This window comes from Cavia porcellus, unplaced genomic scaffold (assembly GCF_034190915.1).
Source record: "Cavia porcellus strain 051 isolate PalLab524CR breed Dunkin Hartley unplaced genomic scaffold, mCavPor4.1 scaffold_25, whole genome shotgun sequence".
Classification (NCBI taxonomy): domain Eukaryota; kingdom Metazoa; phylum Chordata; class Mammalia; order Rodentia; family Caviidae; genus Cavia; species Cavia porcellus.
In genome coordinates, this window is record NW_026947508.1 from 47,472,902 (window position 1) to 47,489,390 (window position 16,489).

The window sequence follows — 16,489 nt, forward strand, 5'->3', positions numbered from 1 at the left end:
TTCATTAATCTGAAGCGAAAATATAAAGTACCAGAATCATGTTAGATTAGGGAACCCAATAAATACTAGAAGGTGACTTATCAAAACTCAGACTTTCACAATTTTCACCTCTAAAAGTGACAGCATTTTTACAATAGAGTTTATATAAAAATTTGGGGTATTTGACCAAGAACTGCCATCAATAAACACAATTGTGATTTCAGAGCTTCGTACCACAAAATCAAATGAAAAAAGAACCTCAAGAGGTCATTTTGTTAAATCTTGGTAAACTATTTTGGATGCTATTCTATCTTCAAAAAAAGAAAAATTTACAATGTAGACATTTTCTAAATTAGGTAATTTATTATAATTCAAAAAAAGTTGTAATAGGAAAATTCTATCATGCAAAATGAAAACTAGTTAAGAGTTCCTTTCGTAATGACTTTTTACATATTTTCCCCTTTGTAATGACTTTTCACATATTTTACAATAATAGCATTGTTTGGATTCCTCCTCCAACTTAAAAGTTCAGAATTTTTCCAACTCTTCCCATAGGATCTGCTGTAAATACTACAATGTATTTATATTTATTTTCTAGACTTTCTAAATTACCCCACAAACATTTAATCTTAAAATTCATAGAATTGTACTCTGAATTCATACAAGGCCTATACTTCATCAAAACTCCATTTAGAGTATAAACTTAGTGATCCTATATGTGATCAAAATATATTTTTATGAAATATGTGTAATTCTCATCTTAAAATATTTTACTTTAAAATTTAGAGAAAAAAACATCATTGAGGCAGGCATTAGTGAGTTTTTCTAGCAGTAAATACACACTGCATTTAAATCGCACTCTGTCTACTGGAATTTTTAAATCTGAGTAGTGTAGACTGATGAATACCAGCAGCCGCTTTTATAAGAGAACATTCAAAACCATCTTTACAGCTGTCTAAAACAAAAGAGAATCTGCCGTATTTCTTTTAAGAACAACAAAATTCTTCAAGTAATTTGTGTCCACTGGTTCATTTTGTTTCATTAAAGGTTTAACCTGTACTCTGCAATCACTACTGAAGAAAGGAAACTATTTCTGTTCATCATCCAATATATACTGGTATTCTGTTTTATCTCCACGTATTTCACCTTTGTGATACTATACCAATAAATCTGACATTAACGGTAGCAAAGGACTAACTGAGAAGATGATGTTGGTTTATCTCTTGGTGTTAAGCAGAATAGAATATGTTAAGGAAACAGTTTATGCTGCTGCATGTGAATTCTATGGTTCAGCAGCTGTCAAAGTGTGGTCCAGGGATCCTTCAGGGCAGTATGAAAGGTCAAAACAATTTTTATAATAAGAGCAGTTTTTTAGATACCATATGACATGCAGCAAATGACAAAATATACACAGAACACCTCGTCCACGATGTGTGGCATGTAATACGTATTCAATAGAGGAAAACTATTACTGATTAAAATGTTATTAAATATTAGTTGGGCACACTGTCACATGCCTATAATCCCAGCAGCTGAGGATGGCTGAGGCAGGAGGAGCTGAAGTTTAAATACCACCTACACAAGTTAGCAAGAACTGTCTCAATAAACAAATAAAAAAGACCAGGGATAAGGCTCAGCGGCAGAACATCCCTGGGCTCAATCCCCAGTACTAGAGAAAAGGAAGAAAGAAAAGGGAGGAATCAAGAGGAGGAGGGAATATTCCTAGACATACTTACTTGTTTTCACCTTTGTGGAGGTCACCAGAGTATGTAACATGCAATAAATATAACTGAATTTAAGTCTACACTGTGGGTTAAAAAACAACAAAAATAAAACAACCACAGACAGCACATGAGATCCCTGATCACAAATAATAACACCAGCCTCTTCATAAGGTACACAGACCCTGAAAAGGCACACACACACACACACACCCATCTCAATTACCTAGAAGTCTTAAATAAGCACACATAGCTGTTTAACAATAGAGTATCTATAATATTAACACATATAGTCTCTGTATGTTATTATTCATTATTGTAGACATTCCTATTATTATACAACGGTGTAATTACTTAAGCAGCATTTGTTCTCAGAAGATCAGAAGCACATTCTAACACCTACTGTTAAATCTCTTGAAATTTCAAGACTGGGTTAAAAAAATTAGATTATAAGTTCAGTCTGTTACACAAAAGCACCTTAATTTTTATAATGAACCAAACATTTAAAGGGGTAGGTACAGGGACAGGAATCTGAATACAAAAGATGCAATTAAAATAAAATTTTAGCAAATGACCCTTAGCTCACATCATAACAAAACCTGAAAAATGGACCAGAGCTAAATGTAAAAGCTAATGCTATAAAGTTTATAGAAGTCATAAGAGGAAATCTTTGTAACATTTGGTGAGGCAAATATTTCTTAGATGTAACACAAAAAAACCCCAGTAAAACAAAATTAATTAAAATTTAAAACTTCTGTTCTTCAATGACACTGTTAGGAAAACGAAGAACACAAACTAAGAAAACCTTCTCATCTGTGAAATGCAGAGCAAACATCTTAAAGAAGACTTATACCCAAAAAACTAAAAAAATAAAAACAGAACAACAAATCTAATTTTTAAACATAGGAAAAATATATGAACAAAGACTTGGATAAAGAAGATATATGATGCTTTGTTCCGTTAGATGAGCTAATATGTTTGGACTTAAGGGCCTGACTTCAGATGCCTCATGATGTCATACAGTCTATATATACAATTCAGTGCATGTGATGCACCTCTGTTCCCACAAGGTGTATGTTGAATGCCTTAAAAATACGTTCTCTGCCTCTATGACCCTTTGTTACCTGCAACTGCTTACTCAGGGGTTTCACAGTTGTGACATGAAACCATTCACTTGCTGTCTAATAGTATTTTAAGATATAATCCATTACAGGTCATTTCAACAATTTCATAAACATAGTTCACTAGGCCTTCCTATCAATGTTCCCAGTTCCCATCTTGCTTCAGTCAACAGTCTTGCGGACAGTGACCATTTTCATGATTTCTTGTCACACTGCTGCATTCAGGCACGCTAGGGCATGACAGGACAGTCACTGATGGTGCCTCTCTGGTACAGTTCATGCATGCATTGATTTCTCTTCTGTTTTTAAAATAAGCTTAATTAAAAGAAAAAAGCATACCACTATTGTATGTGCAAAACTTTTCATAGTTCTTTAGTTACCTTTATGAATCACTTCTTTTCAGATGGAAGATGCTTTCAGCTAGGTTGTTAAAGAACATAAGAATGAATGGCCTTGTTTTAAATGTTTTCATATATTTTAAAGTGTGATCAGCCTTTCTTGTGTGTACCTTACAAACAGAAACCACCCAGGGTGATTGGTAACCCTTGCAAAGCTGATCTCCTCCACAGACTCCTGTGTATGTGTCTGTTCGCAGGTGTATAAGGAGTTAGCAATAGTAGAAGGCAAATGAGCCAGTATCATGGTATTTTTAATGTATGACTCCCGTGAGTCCTGAGAATTTACTAGAATGTCATTAAACAGCCCAACTACTTCATAGGACTGCGGACAATCTGTGTTAAATGAAAAATGTACTCAGATAAATTTTTTTGGCTGATAGACTGAACAAAGTGATGCCTGTATAAAAAAAGAACTATGTTAGACCAAATGCCAAAGGCTAAAATAGACATGCATTTCCTTGAATTAGTTCTTAATTCCGTATTTAATTCCACATCCAGGATTCTTATGAATGTTTGTGGTTTCATAGATCCATGCACTTTGAGTATCTGTCACGTGCAGTGTTACCTGTTTTAGTCCCTTAGCATTTTGAATGAGTATCATAATGCCAGTAGAAACCAAACTACAAATGTTAAGTGACTCAATGATTTTTTAATTTACTTTTTTTTGGTCCCGGGGATTGAACTCACGACCTTGCACTTGGCAGGCAGGCACTTACGCCACTGAGCTAAATCTCTGGCCCAATGACTTTTTAATTTAATAGACCTTTACGTAGAATATTATGTAATGGAGACTTTTAATGCCAACCAATCAATGAGAATTTCATGTTTAGGACTGTACAGTTTTCCTGTCCTAAATATCCAGTATGTCGTGGGGAGGGATAACAAGGGAGGGTTTTACCTTTTTTGGAAAATGTTTGAAAACATGTCAGATTTTATATTCATTAGTTATAATAAACTTATTTTTAAGTAATTTTTTTAAAAAGATATACAATGGCAAAGAATCAACAAAAGTGCAATGTAAATTAAAATCACATTGAGGTTTTACTATACACCTACTAGAACGGCTAAAATTAAAATGACCAACCATATCAAGTGTTGATGAGAATACGAATTTCTAATACACTGCTGTAACTATTTTAGAAGGAGGTTAGCAATTTCTTAAAAGGGTAAACCTGTATCTATTACACGATCTACTGATTTCACTCCTAGGAATTTACTTGAAATAAGCCATATATTTATAGAAAGATGTGCACACAAATGTTCATAGCATGCTTATTTGTAATAGCCAAAACTGGAAACAATTCACGTATCATCAGTGGGTGAATGCATAGACAAACCCAATGGAATAAAAAGAAATGAACTACTGACACATTCAGCAACATAGGTAAATCATAAAATAATTATACTTTATAAAAGAAGCCAGCATATCCCCCCACACCCACAATGATTCTATGTATACAAAAACTCTAGAAAAACAAACATTGGGCTGAGGATTTAGCTCAGTGGCATAAGTGCCTGCCTGGGAAGCACGAGGTTGTGAGTTCAATACCCAGTACGGCAAAAAAAAAAAAAAAAAAAAAAAAAGAGAGAGAGAGAAAGAAAAGAAAAACAAACATAATGGACAGAAAAGGTACCTTGCTAAGAGAGGGATGGAAAGGTAGAATTATGAAGTCTTAGGAAGATTTTGGATACAATGGATAAATTTGCCACACTAGATGTGGTGATGACTGAGGTGTATACATTCTGAGAGACATCAAATTATGGTACATATTCTACACTATCTTCTCTTTTGGTGATAGGGATTGAACTTGGGCCTCATCCATGCTCCCTTCTACCCTGCCTCTTTTGATTTTCTGAGATAGAGGGTCTTGCTAGGTTACCCAGGCTGACCTTGAACTTGCAATCCTGCTTTGAACTCCCAAACAGCTGGGATTACAGCTGTATGTCACTGCATTCAACTGCATCCATTTTTTTAAGAGAATTCTGCATCATACTAAGCAATACTCAATATATATAGCAATGTATTGCTTAACAATGGTGTGTGTTCTGAGACATGCACTATTAGGCAATTTTGGTTGGGTGAATATCACGTAGTGCATTTACCTACACAACCAAAGATAGCTAGATGTTATTAGGCAACATAATCTTATGGAAACACCTTCATTAATGCAGTCCACAGTCAACAGAAATGCTGTTATATTGTGCATGACTCTATCACCTTAAGTAAAATTAAGACTAGAGTCCAATTTCAAATCCTCATCTATAAGGATACTTTGGATGTTCTGATATAAAGATGGAAACCAAGTATCCCATTCACTACTCATAAGCCTATTCAGAAAGAATCTGAATCCCCAATATATCTTCTTAAAATCCGAATTCTTCTCATTCAACACTGTACAAATGCTGTGCTGTATCAGACACTTTCTGTAGTGTTTCACCTAGATAACAATGTCCTTTCTCAGAGCTGCCTCCATTCCCAGAGCCTACCTATACCATACTATCTATGTACCAGAGTAAGGTAACAACAATGTAAAAGGGTATGAACATGATCTAAGCTGTTCACCTTATTTTCTTCACTGGGAATCAGAATTAGAACTGAAACAATTTGGACTGGTATCCTCAATGAAAAATGCATGAACTTGAGAGCTACAGGAGGATTATGTACCAGAAAGGCAAAGAAAGCTTTCTGTAGCAGTAAAGAAATAAATTAGATTCAGAGAAAATTAACAGAGGAAAAATAGTATACTACTTAGCAACTTTTCATCAGTATCTATCTTCCTCTTCAAAGACTCAGCTATCCTTGGGGTCTACAAAATATCCCAGGGTTGCCAAAAGAACATACATATATAATTTTTTTGCTTGAAAATCCAGTACTGGTTTCTTTTATTTGTAATCAAGCAAAGCTTGACTAAAGCAGCTTGCTAAAGCAAACATATATTTTTTCTATTTTCCAGTATTAATGCTATTGCACTGTTAGTAGACTTTATATTTAACTCCCCCTGCCCCGTGCATGTATTTAGTGGTACTTTTATTCTCTATCACTTCTAATGATTTTCCTCACATGTATTAATTCATAATAATTTAAACTTCCCTATCACCTCTCCTTCCAAAAGAACTACTGCTTTTTGTAACAAGATTTTTTCAATCATATACAATATATTTTAAAATTAAATCAGTGGTTTTCTATTACTTTCCCACCACAATTTCCTGCATTGGTATTTCCCTTTTGTGCTTATTATTTTACACTATCCCCAATTACATATCTCTTTGGAAAATCTCTCTCTTTTTTTAAACCCTTGAAATGCAATACATATTGATAGCTAAGAGGCAGTGGAGTTTAACAGTTAAGAGTGCTGCGGGCACTGAAGCAAGACCTACCAGTACATATGAAACCCAGACCTGTCCCTGATCAGCTTGAAGTGCTTAACTTTGCTTCTATTTACTCACTTGTGAAAGGAGGAAAATAATGGTACTGACCTCACAGAGTTATTGGCAGAATTTAATTAACGTATGTAAAGTACTCAAATAGGGTATGTGGCGAGAATGGAAATAATGCCTCTTGTAGTAAAGTAATATGTAATAAAGTACAACATAAATACTAGCTACCGAAGTCACCAGTAAAACAACACCAACTGTTATAAAAGCAATGGTACTCCTTTAATAACTGTTCAGAAATGAAGGCCCCAGAGCATTAGGGTTCTCAGTTCAAAGAGGAAATTATAATTAAGAGGATCCATATACCATTACTGTCCAACAGAACTTACTGCAACAATGAAATGTTTGTGGTGTTCAATGTGACAACATTAGCCAAATGTGGCTGGTGAACACTTAAAATGTGGATACTGTTAACTAAGTACTAATTTTACGTGTTTTGAATTAATGTCAAAAGATAATCCCCAAAAATCCAAAATACTGTTTTAGAGTAGTCAAATTAGACTTTTCAGATTATTCACCATTTAAATGGAACATGCCATCTTAAAACATGCAAATAAATAAGACTGTACAAAATCGCAGATATTTAGCTCAGTGGCATAAGCACCTGCCTGGCAAGCCTGAGGTCATGAGTTCGATCCCCGGTACCAAAAAAAAAGATTTTACAAAATCCAGAAATGTTTAACAATGAAAAATATATTACATGGTAAACAAAGGCTACTTCTGCTGCTGTGTGGAACAAACTGAAAAATATAAAATTTTAAACTAGGCATATTTGCATATTCCTGTAATGCCAGCACAAAGGTGGTCAAAACATTAGGCTCACTTTGAGCTCAAGGCCAGCCTGGACTATATGATTTTAAGTCCAGTCTGAGCTACAAAGCGAGACATTGCCTTAAAAAAATTTTTGAATTACAAATACAACAAACATATAGTATTAAATGATAGCAACTTCCTTAGTTCAAAGGACAATGGTAAATCTCAACACTTTTGGGTATTCTAGAATGTAAGAATTTTAAGATGAAGAGGAAATAGAAGAGCTCATATTCTTGAGCTGATAATAGCAAAAGTTCTGTCTCATTCTCTCATTTTAAAAATGACAAACTTCCTTGTTTTATAACTAGGGGAAATGGAAGAGAAGAAAAATTATGCCAACATCTTTGTATATGTTTAAACTCATGAAGACAGAAAAGTAATTTGCCCAAGATTACATGGCTAATACGCACTCAAGACAGAACTGAACCTGCACCTACCTCGTTTTAAGACTACACACCAGAACGCTTGTCAATACCAAGCCTGCTACTGGAAACAAGGCAGCAAGAGACCTTAAAATAAATCTACCTCTCTGATCATTTGAAACATCAGGGTCATCAATATCAAGATGAGGGAAATAAACAGATAAATAGGAAATGTATATGAGCCACTAACATTTTTGTGGGAAAGCTCATGTTAAAATATCCCTATGTGTTTCCTAGTATATACTACTCGTAAACAGAAATTAAATCAAGAATAAAAGGTGTCTTTAAGGGACAAGCATTAACAGAAAGAAAACAGGCAAGAAAAACATGGAAAAAGGGGAAGCAGTTTCAGAAAGATTAGTAATTGTCATTAGAAACTACTTCAAGTGCTACTGTAAACCAGTGTCTCAAACTATATATATATGTGAACCATAAAATCAATACTCTAAAATATGCTAGGTAATTGAGAGAAATACAGGGTCTCAACAGGCCCAAAGAAACAAATTATTTTGCTTTGACAAAATCAAATTATAAAACCAGTCTGTTGCTACATTATGTGAAAGAAGTCATGTGATATATACATCGTATTTACTTGTCTAGATAAACTATTCAGTAAGCTTTTGATCTTATTAAAACTTTGCTCAGAAATAAAAGTTCTTTGGGATTTGAATCCAGCTTATTGAAATTCAGGAATCAAATAGATTATGCTAAATTTTTAAGATTCTACTGTTTCACAGAAACTACATCCATCACAATCTGAACTCATGTTAGCATCCCCCCAACAGAGATCTGGCTGTCAATCTGACAAGTCCCATCATCCAAGCTCAGACACCAGCGTAAGTGTTGTTGCAGTTTCTCCTAGTAGGTCTAACTCTCAGTTCAAAGGGGCTTTCTTTTCTAAGTTTTTTCCTTGTCCTTGAATCTGATAGGTAGTACCTGGTACCCTACTGTGTCTTATCTTCATACAAGTTTTATTTTTATCTTTTCTATTACTTAGTTAACAACTTTATATCTAGTTAACCATTCTCTCTATAAAGCATGTCTGTTTAAATTACTAGTATGGATTTTGCCTAGGCTAAGAACACTAAAGAAACAAAACTGTCTCATACAGAATATAACATTGCTACTGTAACTTTCATTAAAATGTAAGGTTAGCTGGTGGTAGCATATATCTATAATCCCAGCACTTGGTAAGATGAGGCAGGAAGACTGCCATGAGATCAAGGTCAATCTGGATGACAAAGTAGTCAAGGCTAGCTTGAACTACGAAGTGAAACCTTGTCTCAAAAAATGTAAATAAATGAATAAAATTATGTTAAATGAAGACATTTTAAAAGTAAATAAGCAAATAAAATTATGTGAATTGAAAATATTAAATGGTACTTCTTATTTCCATACTTTCTATGAAGTATTACTTTTTAATCCTAAAAATACAGTAAGAATTCTTAATCCTAATAAAGTCAGGAGTGGTAGTGCATGCCTATAATTTCAACACTTGGAAGGATGAAGACATGAAGATTACCACAAGTTCAAGGACAGCCTAGACTACACAGTGGGCTGAAGACCAGCCTAAGCTACACAGTGAGACCCTAATTTCCAAAAACTAAAACAAAAAAACAACAACAAAATCCTAATACATTTCTATATTAAACAAAGAACCAATATCATCTCTAAGAAAACAATACTTACTCTAAATATTTAGGATGACTGGGGGAACAACTATAATTCATTTACTATCTTAATTGTGTCCAAAGTTTTTTTTCACACACTTCCATTCCACTCCCTACCTTGACTTACATATTTAATATCCACTTGGTGAACAGCCTTAATATGACTGTTTCATTGTAACCCCACCACTAAAACATATTTAAGGAAAAATATTGACTGGAAGATCAAAATATCCTGAAGAAACCATTCCCAAATTTTAAATACAGTATTGAAAGAGAGAGAAAAATGACTATCTCCATCATACTAAAAGGAAATCAGTGAGTCAAATTAGTTCTACAACAGCTTGGAAGATTAAAGAAATTATGAGTCTTTTTATTAAAAAAAAAAAAAGCTCTTTTCAGAGCTATTCAGATGTCTCTTATTTACAGAGGAAGGGAAAAAAACTCAAGGGAAATAGAAAAGCAATCTTTTCATCTATTTCCACTCCCATAGAAAGAAATGCCATAAAAGCACAAAGTTTTTCTACTGAGGAAGAAGTACATAAAAATGAAATAACAGCTTCACTGTTCATTTTCTTTTTGTAGTATTCTAGAAAACTAGAATCTCTCTCAATCCTAAGGATTCCTTAGCTTCACACTTATGGCTCTAGTAACTTTGTATCTGTCTTTTCTCCTCTCATGTCTTCCATAACAGGATAATTCCAACTCTCTTCCAGCTCTGCTCCAGCCACATAGACCTCAATATTTTTTAAACACACAGAGAAACCTTCTGCCTGGGCACTTCTTGGATTTCTTCGGGTAGAATGGTCATCTTCCACATACTTAATATAAGGCTCATTCCATCACTATTTCAGTTCTTTGTTCAACTGTCACCTTCTCTGTGATTTTCCCTGGCTACCCTATCTAAAATAACACATATCCTCATTACTTCACATTGTCCTCCATTTTAATTATCTTAGCCCTAATCACTGTCACTCTCTTAACAGATATTTCTACTTGTTTTGTTAATTTTCTCTCCACTAGTAGGTATATTCCACGATTATGGGGATAGTGTTAAATAGCGCACCAGGTATTTGATATGCTAAATGAATGAGAGGACTGACTGCAACACCACATGTAACTAACAGATGCTGTCATCACACTTTATATTCTACTCCAAAAGGTTACAACTTAAAAATCAGGTTTAGGTTATTTTTCAAATTGTTACTGGAACCACAAAAATCCCTCAAAAGATACTATGAAAGTAGATATGGAAGTCTAAGTAAGCAGAGTATGTTACCTACATTATTCATTGAACTTCACGTAAAAGTTAACCTGTAGGAAGGATCTGGTGACTTCAAAATTCTAAAACCATTGAAATGTATACAATAACTTACTTTTACTTTTTCACGTATTTTACATATTGTAAAAGAGGATAATATAAAATTAGTATCTTTAGTCTCTTTTAATAATTTGCTACGAACAATCAAAATTTACTATTTTATGGTTAAAACAAATACAAAGCTAAGAAACAACAAAGGAAGTGTAAAATTATGTTATTTCATGTAAATAACCATAACCTTACTAAGTTCACTCAGTTCACTAAACTTACTAATGGAAACAAATATTTCCAAATCTCATTACTACAAAAATCTCTGTAAGCAGAAAATCTCTCCACTATACAAAGTGCACTACTTGACAAAACAAGATGCAGTGTTTTATTATGAACTTCACCTTGAAATACAGTGTCAAATGAGTTTACTTTTAAGTGTTGAGAAAAAGAAATGAACACTCACCTTAATGAAGTTACAGATGGACAAGTCTGTCCATACAAACCCATCTGGCCACAAAGAGAATCTAAAAAGTAAACAAGAGTTAATTATTAGATGCTCCAAAATAAATTAAATTATAAATCACATTACAATTCTAATTAAAACTGTGAAAAACAAAATAGAATACTAAAAGAACAACCATTATCAGAACTCAAACTCACATGAATGAGAAATGCTACTGAATAGGAAGAGGTATTATAGAAGAAACATCAGGAAGAGTAAAAAAAGAAGCAAGCATACTACAACTGTGACATCCAAATGAGCTGAGATTTCATAATCTGACAAATGATAATGCTTAGTGTATCCAAATTATTTAGAAAATCCCAAGCATTCCACAAAGGTGCCTAAGCCTTCATCAAATTGGGCATGCAGATCTCTGGTTCCAACATTAACTGCTCCCCCATTCATGTATCTCTTCCATGAAAGCAGTGCCACCTTCATTGGTTTTATTTACTAAACTTCACTAAAACATCTGAAGAAATAGTTCCATTGTTTAAAAAAAAAGTTAAGATTAACACTGGAACACAAGGAGCTCTGTCTGAATGAATTCTAGATTTAAATTCTAACTTGAAACACTGCTGAGACCTTAAAGAATTCACATAACCTCAACAAACCTCAGTTTCTTTATCTGAAATTTGGTAATGGAACACCTGTATAACACTTTTATAGCTTTACCATTGCAGATTTGCTGTTAGAATTAAGTAATAAAGTGAACATATATGAAAATGTCTATTAGTGCTACTCTCCCAAGGATGTGCCAGTGTTGAATATTTTCGTAAGAGAAAGGATGATTCACAAACACCAAAGATTCTTGTTATTATGACTTACATCTAGATGTTCCTCCCCTCCAAACTCCCATGTGCTCACAGAGAGTTTCAAAGGTGGCTGGATTAAAGTATGTGAATGTGGATTAAGAGTGTGACACTGGGATTAAAAGGATGGATAACAGAAACCCCACCATGGGTAAGGGCGGCACCAATCAACAGACTTGTAGCCTAAATGGAACATACAAGTAAGGAACAGAAAGCAGGCAAACTTGCTGCTACGGCTTGCAAATCTCTTGCCTGTTTGCCATGGACTGCATCTCCTCTGATGCCCTTCTCCCATGCCCATCTGCCGTGGAGCCAACTATGAACTGAAACTCCTACAAACTGTGAGTTGAAATAAATCTCTGCTCCTTTAACTTGAGGGTGCCAGGTGTTTTGTCTCAGCAATGAGAAAAATAACTGAGACATTAATATAAATGAAGTAAGTTAGGACAGGTATTGATGTATATGTGTGAATACACTGCACAAGTGATGTAAGACTGAACAACTAAAGAGACCACGTTTAGTCTGAAAGGAAGGAGTCGCCTTCTACTGTCAGCTCTAATCAACTGCTAAGAAAGAGTGTTTTAGGCCCATTGTTTTGTTGGTGGGAGAGGTTTTTTTTGGGCGGGGGCGCAGGGTGAAGTTTGGTTTGTACTGGGCACTGAACTCAAGAGTCTTGCACTTTTCTACATCCTCAGTTCCTGATTTTTTGAAACAGAACCTTGCTCAGTTATTAAGCTCCCTAGACAGAAAGCTCAAACTTATAATCCTCCTTTCTCAGCCATCCAGAAGACTGGGATTACAGACATGTGTCACCAAATCCTGCTCAGCCCATTATTGTAAGAACTTTCAGTTTTTCAAAAGAAGAAATCCAAAATCTAATTTAAAAATCGATTTTTTATTTTCTAAATATTATGTAAGCCAACAAAAACACTGGATTCTGTTCTAAGTTTATAACTTAATTCAGAAGCTAACTAAATTACCAACAACTAAGTGTCCTGCATACGCTGGACAGACATGATTTTATTTCTGCCAGGATGACATGATAGATGGCTTGGTCACCATGTTCAGTTAAAATAACTAGAATGCTAGATAATCTATTTTCAAATCTTTACAAATGAATCAAAAACCTGACAAAAAATTAGGTATCATCAGAAGTCAAAAACTAACTATAAGCAGGGAATTAGGGGGATATGCAGAGTACTAAAACTAGCTTTCCTTCACCGTTAGGACATTTATCAAACTATATGAATTCCAATTTTCAATTAATTTGAAGCCTCTTGAGGTCCAGCAAAAGTAGCAAAGTTCAGGTCTTACCCAAAAGAATTACAAGGAAGACTGCTTTGGAAGAGGAGAGGTTACAGGTGAGGGGATTTGGAGATGGGCAATTTGCAATGTAAAGCAGGCTAGTTTCAAACGTCAGAAGCTCCAGGCTCAGGCTGGGGTTACAAATATACACCATCACACCAGACTGAAAACTACATTTTTAACATTGGCACCAGGTGTAGACAAGGAGATAAGGGTAAGACAGCAGTGCAGTGGTGTTTCCTCTGATAGTTCACAACCATATTCTGACCTTCCCCCATGTTTATGATTTTAAAAGCTTCATACTTAGAAGTTGTTTACAGTGACTGCAGGATGGCAGTTTTCCTTTTCAACCTCAACACATGCAAATGCAAATTCTCCCTAGGGAATCCTCTTTGACTTAGGCCTTTAAAAAACTTCCACAAATAGGATCATAAAATTAATGATGTGAATACATTAATTCAATCAGTCATAAAACCCAGAAAGAAGCAAGCCACTCATAGCAATACACAGCAGAAACACCAGTTAGCATAATCAAAACCAAAGATATTGCTCTGTTTTTATTGTATGAGTGCTTTACTTGGCCCTCTATTGTAATCGCATGTATACAGATGAATCTCAAAATCTTTGTCTCCAGCAGGGATGAATAATCTGCTATCCAAACATAAATATCTAATATCCCTTCCTTGAAATTCCAAATTTGCGTTGTCTGAAATTGAATTCATCATCTTTACTTAATGTACTTCCTATCTTGATAAAGTGGCATGGCCTTCTCATCTAAGCACGGCCTTTGGGTTTCTAGCTTAATTTTCACATTTGTTAGAGAAGAAAACTTCTGTTGGACTCAGTTTTATGAGATATGACTTCTCTAAATACTACTAGTAGTTTACTCCTCTCCAAAAATTGCATGGTAGGTGGATATAACTTACTTAACAAAAAACTTGAACACCAAGGAGTCATTGGTGGGGACTGGCTCCTAAGAGATTTAAGAATTAATGAAAGCCTAGTACAGTGGTGTACGCCTATAATCCCAGCACTCGAGAGGCTGAGGCAGGATTGCTGTGAGTTCACTACATAGCAAGACCCTGTCTCAAAAAACAAAAACAAACGACCCCCCCCCGATGAAACCTAATGAAAATATTCTAATAGTAATGAGTACACAATTTTGTGAATGTACTAAAAACTGAATTGTACACTCTAAAATAGAAAACTGTATGGCATGCTAAGTTTTACCTGGTTAAAAAATATTTTTTAATAAAAGGTGTTTCCTGCATCTTGTTTCTTTACTTGTTGATTCCTGTTTTCTCAGTCTGCTAAGAGTTCAGAGAGGGAAAATGATATTATATATCAAGTCCCCCAAACTGCAACATCCTTAGAACCTTCAGTCAATTACCCTTTACTACCAACTCTAGTTTCCAGCTAAATTTCCTATTCTAATGTAACGCCATGCCTTAGTTGCAGATTTCTCCAGTTTTCAGTTAGATTACTGAATGGTGTCCTGAATCTCAAACTTGTAGACTAAAAAAACCCGTATCAAACTTAACAGGCTACTAATCAGCAACACCAAAATCTCCTAAAAAGCTAATAATATTCACCCCCAAATCAGGAAATCTCACTGCTGATGTCCTCCAAGTTACAAACTTGTATCTCTATGGCACCTACTAGACATGCATTACATTCCTCAATTACATTCATAATTTATATGGTTTAAATTTGGTTTCAACAGCAATTAGTAGCATTTTCTTCACATTCTCTGAAAATCAGTATGTCACAAGTTTGTACAGAATGACACAGAATACGGATTTTAAGTCACTCACTATTTTGCACTCTTCAACGTGTGTTACTGCATTATATTCCACTTTCAACAGAAGAATGTGGAATTCCTTTAAATAAAAGCAATTAAACAGTTACAAACTATTTACATTTAGGAAGCAGCTGTTAAAACAAATATAGTTGTATATTGGTGCATTACTGGGAATAGGAGGTGAACGTGGAGAAAGTTATTTTCAAAAAGTTCCCAAGTAATTCCTATAAGCCCTCTCCTCTCCTACCCTTATAGAAATACAATGCTTTATAATTTACAAAGAATTTACAATGATGATGTTGTAGGCAGGGGTTGCAAGGAAAACAACTACATACAGGATACAGAATTTATACTATTTTATGATAATCACCCAGCATTAAATAGAGAAAATGCAGGAAATCTGTTCACCACACTAAAGATCTAGAAAATCCAGCCAAGGGTCTGGATCCCACAGCAATGTTCTGCATGAGTCCAGCTGAAACCTAGAGCCCATGACAATGACCCATTCAAGTCTGTTTTATGGATATACAGAGAAGGCCCAAAGGTCATCGGTAGAAGCTAGAAAGTCTACGCCAGCAGGGTGAAGGATTTGTGCAGTAGATTGAAGGTTCTGCAGTGGAACCAAGAAGCGATGACTCAAAATAAGAACCAGGGCATCCCTGAAAATTACCACAGCCATCCTCAGTGACAATGAGGTCCCGAGCTCCTCAACGATCAGAATTCAAGTGTGACATATCAGGAAGCCACCGTGCCAATTTCTGCTGGAGATTAAACAGCACACATCTTGCCCTCTGGAGCCAAGAAGGGATGCTCAATGTAAGGACCAGCGTTCCTCCAAAGTGAACCGCAGCCATTCTCAGTGATAAGGTCCTGAGCTCTTCCAATGAAAATAGCTAAATTCATTTCGGAGTTGCTAGCCATGACAAGCTCCTCCAGAACCAATGGCTCCAAACAACACTTAGGAGAACACACAACACCCCACTTTTCCCCACATCTCCTTTTATGCTGGCAACTTTCCTCAGGTGGACCAGCAACACTCAGCACCATGCTGATTTAATTCAGCTGGTGTTAAATTGACCACCAGTTTTTAATCCATAACAAATGATTTTTGATTCTGAAGACCTACACTGGAATTCCACCTCTGACAATTACTATGTACCACTGATTATTATTGGCAATTTCTCCAAGGTTAACTTCATGTTTC

The 16,489-nt window shown here is 35.1% G+C and overlaps 1 protein-coding gene across 1 annotated transcript in view; it reads right to left on the reverse strand.

Moving 5' to 3' along the window:
* LOC134472806 (forkhead box protein J3-like) overlaps positions 1 to 16,489 on the reverse strand; it is a 181,477-nt gene that overhangs the window by 148,340 nt on the left and 16,648 nt on the right. The window contains exon 3 of the mRNA XM_063235137.1: positions 11,332 to 11,392. Within this exon, the coding sequence (XP_063091207.1) occupies positions 11,332 to 11,392 (61 nt within the window). The remainder of the gene's footprint in view (positions 1 to 11,331; positions 11,393 to 16,489) is intronic.